Source organism: Phragmites australis, chromosome 4 (assembly GCF_958298935.1).
Source record: "Phragmites australis chromosome 4, lpPhrAust1.1, whole genome shotgun sequence".
Lineage (NCBI taxonomy): Eukaryota > Viridiplantae > Streptophyta > Magnoliopsida > Poales > Poaceae > Phragmites > Phragmites australis.
This window is the reverse complement of record NC_084924.1, coordinates 20,598,213-20,604,555: the sequence shown is the minus strand read 5'-3', so window position 1 is coordinate 20,604,555 and position 6,343 is coordinate 20,598,213. Positions and strand designations below refer to the sequence as shown.

The following is a 6,343-nucleotide window of genomic DNA, read 5'->3' as shown; positions in this document are numbered from 1 at the left end:
ACCTATCCCGATAGGAAAAAAAGGGCGGGATAATTATTGATGGTAACTAAAATCATGGCTTTCAACGTGAAGTACTGTCGGAATTCATCCCACACCCGGACCCCCTCGTGCCATAGTTTTGCCATATCTTCCATCAATGATTTCAGAAACACATCCATATCGTTGCCAGGTTGTTTCGGTCCTTGGATAAGAACGGACAGCATAAGGTACTTCCGCTTCATGAATAGCCATGGAGGAAGGTTGTATATGGCCAGAACCACTGGCTAAGTGCTATGTGAGGTGCTCATGTTACCGAAAGGATTCATTCCGTTGGTACTCAACGCGAACCTTACATTCCTTGGTTCTTCAGTGAACTTTCTCCATTGGCTAGCATTAGCGGGGTGTCGAAGCTTAGTTCCATCCTTCTTGCGCTTATCGAAATACCAACGCATTAGTTCAGAGTCCCTAAGGTTCGAGTACAAACGCTACAAGCGGGGGATCACTGGTAGGTACCACATTACCATCGCATGACTTTTTCTCTTCTTCTCCACATTGGAAGAAGTGTCTTCTTTGTCACGACCAACATTACTCTTCTTCTTCTTCGCGTTGGTGGAAGCATCTTCGTTCTCACAATCATCATCCCTCTTGTACCTACTTGCATTGCACACTGGACATCTATCCAAGGCTTCGTGCTCTTTACGGTAGAGGATACAATATTTCGGACACACGTGTATTTTTTGCACTTCCAATGACAACAGGCAGATAAGCTTCTTCGCCTGATAAGTGGTGGTGGGCAAAGAGTTAGGCTTCGGAAGCATGTTTGCCAAGAGACTCAACAGATCCGAGAAACTCTTATCGGACCATCCATTTCTGGCCTTCAACCTTAAGTTCAAGCACCGAATGCAACACCGTAAACTCCTTATCACAACCCTTCAATTCCTCGTACAAAAGTTCCTTCGATGCCTTCTGTAACGCCTCAAAATTATCTAAACCTCTCGTGTCCCTTAAAACATGCGGTTCTGCGTGGCGTAGCATTTCCTCCAGATCAAAATTAGTATCATCATCCATCATAACATCAGTGTCGCATTTGACTGCTCCCTCATCATCACAATCCACTTGATCAGCAACGATGTCCTCGTTTGGTTCGCTTGTACGTTGTTCGCTGTGATTGGACCAACTTTTGTAATCCTGAACAAAACATCTCAAGATCAAGTGTGATTTGATTATACTTGATTTGTCCCACAATTTCTGGTTCTTGCAGTCAGAACATGGACAGTATATTTCCTTTGTCTTCTTAGTCAAAGCGTCCTTCTCGATGGCTTCAATAAAAATAGAGAGTCATTTGATGCATATTTCTCCATGTCTTGGCGCATCATACATCCATGCTCTGTCCATCTTTAACTTCAACCACAAAATTAGATACATCAATTAATTAATTTAAAAATTAGAATTAATTTTTTTTTTAAAAAAAAGGAAAAAAAAGGCTTGTTATGATTATAATATGTCTACGCAATTGAATCTATATTGGAGCAAAGTTATGGCTCAAAATAATGTGAATTCATCACTCTCTCTCCCTCTCCGTCTCCCTAGAGATCTAGATCTAGAGATAAATCCCCATTCATGATAAAACCTCCTAGATACTAAAAAACATCAAATTCTAGCTACATTTTTTATATAATGTTAGAATCATGTGAATCTATACAATTGAATCAATATTGGCAACAAATTTTAGCTAATTCGATGATCTAAATGGCAAGAACCATGAGTATCTCTAGATCACATTTAAATCCTAATTAAGCCTTAAATCTAAATCTAAACATAAAAAATGATAGCTAGGGATGAAATACCCTTAACTTAGATGGCTCCTCTAAGGAATTCAAAAACAAAACCTTCCCCCTATTTTCCAAATCCGCCGCCACCTAGAGCTCTACTATTCAAACAGTAGAGCTCTTTGTCTCAATGATCTCCATGATGAGGATGATACTATTTATGAAGATATTTCTGCAGGCGGTTCACATAAAAAATCACCTGTGAAAACTAATTTTCATAGGCGGTTTCTTATGTGAACCGCCTGTGAAAATATCTTCATTTTTTCAGGCAGTTCATATAAGGAACCGCTTGTGAAAATGAAACATTTCCACAGGTGGTTCCTTATATAAACTGCTTAGAAAAATAGAGATATTATCACAAGCGGTTCACATAAAGAACCGCCTATGAAAATTAGTTTTCATAGACAGTACACAGCCGCACGGGGCCGCAGCCACTTTCTTAGGTGCTTGGTCCTACGAATCGCTTGTAAAAATGAAACCTAGGTATCTCAGAAAATATCTTTTGTAGTAGTGGTGACAGTGTTGGGGTTCAGGTTGTGAAGCTCAATTTGATACCGATCGAGCACATTAAAAAGAAATTTGGAAGGAGGGATGTTGAATCTGCAACGGAAGAACGATTAGGAAACTACAAACTCGTGCTCGATTTTTCAGGAAGGGAATTTCTCACTAGATGCCATCCTCCATTCAACCACACTGTGTGGCGGCACCATTCCTTCTACTTGAAGTTCCGACCAGTTGTGACTCTTGCATCACCGAGGGTGTCCAGGCCTCGATCATGAATCGCGCGTCGTCGTACTGATCGGGCAAGGCATCAGCGGCTTCTGCATCTGACCGCTTCTCTTACAGAGAGGGAGTCAAGATCTTCGGAGAAGAACTAGGATCCATGGATTTGAATTTCTTTTGGCAGTGGTGCGTGCTAGGGCAGAGAAAACCGAGGGGCTTGTGCAGGAAGACTGGTGAAAATGGCGAGAAATGGACACTACAAGTCTATTTCATATGGGTAAATAATAAAAAATTTACCATCTTTTCAACCACTCCTATCTTTACAATACTTCGAGCACCATGAAAAGAGGTATGACGACGACGTGTAAATCTCTGCACGTCCTTCTACCCACATTAAATGTACATATACCTGTCATTTCAAATTTCAAAAGGTTTTTAACTCTACTCCGAGTCGGGTGTGATCAGTTGAGTTCTTTAATCTTTTTCTTCAAGTCTCAAATACGGTTAGCAGCAGGGTGCTCGATCCGACTGAGCTCAAATTTATGTTGAAAAATAAAAGGGAAAATACTCGAACGAGAATGCATAACGGACCCTTTTCGACCCACCCTTGGCCCAGCCCACATAAAATCCGGGACCCTAGAAGCTTAGAACAGCCTCGACCCTCCATCGCTTAGGAGGCGAAGCGACGCAACCCACCCACCTAAACGAATCGAATAGATGGCGTCTCGTCTCGTTGCGGCGGCGGCCTCCTCCTCCTCCGCGCCCCCCCTCGCCCGCCTCATCTCTCGCCGCCGCCTCGCCGGTGGCGCAGGTACGCACACCTTGTCCTTTCCCCCTCCCAGATCCATGAATCGTATGCGCCGGATGTTTGGATCGGCTCGTTGATTGAGCCCGTTCCTGGATTTGTCTCGCCTGGTTCTTGGCGAGATTTGGTTTGGAGATCTTTTTCTCATGGTGGGAGATAGGTAGCCTAGGCCCGATGCGGTCGGATTGGTCGTACATATGAAACTTTTTGCGAGGAATCAGCGGTTGTTGTTTTGGAGGGCAGCATGACGTTGCGTTTGCTGACTTGTTCATTGTTTCGTCATGTCTGCTTGCTAGATCCCCATGGTCCTGCGAAGGTGAACTTGTGGGAAGATCCGATGAGCCCGAGCAAATGGAAGGAAGAGCACGTGAGTTACCCTGCACGTTTCTTTTGTTTTAATTAATTGCAGCTAACGATATTGAGTTCTTGATGCTTTTCTGGCGCAAATTATTTCGAAACTTACATTAACTTGCATAACGTAGCATAAATCATGTCTTCTGTCTGATATTTTTTTCTGGTTTGCTCAAATGGTCTGCATTCCAACAACACAGAGAAGTATATATCATTCTGAACCAGTACAGTTTTCTTGAGCATTCAACTCATGAATTCCTTTCGGTGCTTAAGAGGAACAGTATAGTATCTTATTGATGGATAAGTTGGTAGCTTGTCGCCAGTACCATTCTTTTTGGTCAGGTAGTCAGATTACAGGTTTACCTACATCTGTTCCTCATCTCTGTCATCACTGGAATCAACATGCCTATTGAATGAAATCAAGGCTTACTTGTAATATTAATTTGAGTTGACATAAGACCATATTGGTATGCTGTTTTTAAGGTCTGCTCCCATTTGCATTTTTTAACCACATTTTTAGAAGTGACTGGCACCCGATACATGTTCTTTAGCTAAAATACATAATTTGCAATTGCAATACTGGAGTTTAACTCACTGCTGCCTTTGTACTTGAGCTTGTGTCACAGATTTTGATTATATCATCGAATTTCATCCTGAAATAACTTGATCCCCCTTTAAGGTGTCATGCTTCATGTAAAGTACTTCGTCTTAAGAAAAGAACCTCTAGTTGGCTGCAATTAGCCAATTACCTAACCTGCATGCCTCTAGACTATATTTACAGGCAGTGCTTCAAAGATTGGTCTGGGTGCTAGGTGATGCCCGGCCACAGATTAGGGCCTAATCAATGAGGATAGGTGGCCGATGTGTGAGGTCAAGTCGGCCTCAGCAGCCACTGAATCTATGTTGAGGGCTAGGTGCTTGGGCAAGCTAGTACCTACTAATTTTTGAAATATTGCTTACAGTTGACAAGTCAGGTAAACAAAGGCTGGCTAAAACCTTTGATGGGTACTTCATCTATCTTGAAAATAAAATTCTAATATGAAACTGGACCTTTTGTGTATTTTTCTAGATTCTGTTTTCTTTGAGAAAAAGTTCTTCAGTGTACTTTTTGAGGAACTTCATCCTATCTCTTCAGCCATTGTTAAGTATTGTATCTGTGCAGTTGAGTTTGTGTCCTACCATGTGTTGTGGTTTTTATTTATGAGACTTTGTTTTGATTGAGTTTTCTATGTGTTGTTATATTTTGCAAGATCTGCTTTTGATTGTGTTTTTTCATCAATCATAGTTTTACTTTGCTCTGCTTAGCTATTTCCACATGGACACAAGTTCCAGTTTAATAATTTTTTCTTACTGATTACGTATGGCTGTTGAAATTAGTTTTGGTTACTTGCTTGCTTTGTGTTGTTGTTCATGCTCTTTTGTAATAACTAATAACTTGGTCCGTGGAGGAAATTTTTATTGACTATGTTTTACTCATGTAGTTTGTGCTAGCCAGCTTATCTATGTGGGGTGGTTTAATTTATGGTGGGTTCACGTTTTTTGCTGGTGGGAAGAAGGAAAACAAGGGCGAGGTACTTTTTAACATTTAATCATTTATACCAAGACTTGAACTATACTGTATATAGGAGTTTAATAGTACCTGTCTTTATGATTAGTTGATTACTAGATAAGTGACAAATGCACTGAAAGCAGACATATTTAGCTGAAACCAAACTGTAGCCACCTGTGCTATGAAAATTATGCTGTTTATTTAATCTGTATGCCATTTGCCTATTATCCACAACTAATGAGTTAGGTGGCGTGTTCTAGGTTTTTTTGGTTAAGTTTTGTTCTACACATGATGACTGATTAACAATCGCTTGCTATTTTGTGTTTGATATATTGAGATTTAATATTTTTTAAATCTAATACTGTTACAAAAATCTACACTCTGTTACAGGCAGTGCCAGCACAGGCATAGTAGGCTGCACCGAAGTTCTACCTATTTCTGTGGCCATGCAACTATGTGAAATAAAAAGAAGTGTTACAATGTGTTTTTGATGCTGTTGACGATAACTGTGGCAACTAGAGATTTTGATGTTGTAATATAGGCAAGATTTCGAGGAGCTACACTATCAGCCACCATGAATAATCTTGCAGCAGTGTGGAACTTCATGTTTGTGAACACTGCAAACCTTGTACCTTTGTTCTTGATTGATTAATTGATGTTTTAAAATTATGTCATCTACATTGTCCCATTATACTTGCAAGTTACTTTGGCCACCATGCTTCATTGCCAGTTTGCTAGAATGCTTTCTATTGAGTTGAATTTACCAAAACTTATTTGATTGATTATTGTGCACGGATTCATTTTGAACTTGGAATGTGGGTTTCTCGTAGGTGGAAAGAGTGGTTCGAAGTATTTACATGCCTCCATAACTGCCATTGTTGCCAATTTTATTATGGTAAGGGTTTTGGAGATAATTAAGTGTATAATTATTTGGCGCGACTGCAGTACAAATCTCTATATTATAACTAAAGCAAGTGCTGTAACAATGAGCACAAAGGACCATGTTGGAAAAACGAAGAACCATAATAAATTGGCAAAGTGCATCCTCAAAATTAGCGTGAACTAGGGGTAGACACCAAGGAGATAGTTCTCGACAATCAATTGGAC

At 40.4% G+C, this 6,343-nt stretch overlaps 1 protein-coding gene across 1 annotated transcript; it reads left to right on the top strand.

The window, feature by feature from the left end:
- The first annotated feature begins 3,179 nt into the window (after positions 1–3,179).
- LOC133915893 (uncharacterized) lies at positions 3,180–5,910 on the top strand. The gene is made up of 4 exons (XM_062359278.1): positions 3,180–3,342; positions 3,633–3,703; positions 5,169–5,258; positions 5,627–5,910. Exons 1-4 carry the CDS (start codon positions 3,249–3,251, stop codon positions 5,645–5,647), a joined length of 276 nt encoding a protein of 91 aa, XP_062215262.1. The 5' UTR covers positions 3,180–3,248; the 3' UTR covers positions 5,648–5,910.
- Positions 5,911–6,343: the final 433 nt, after the last annotated feature.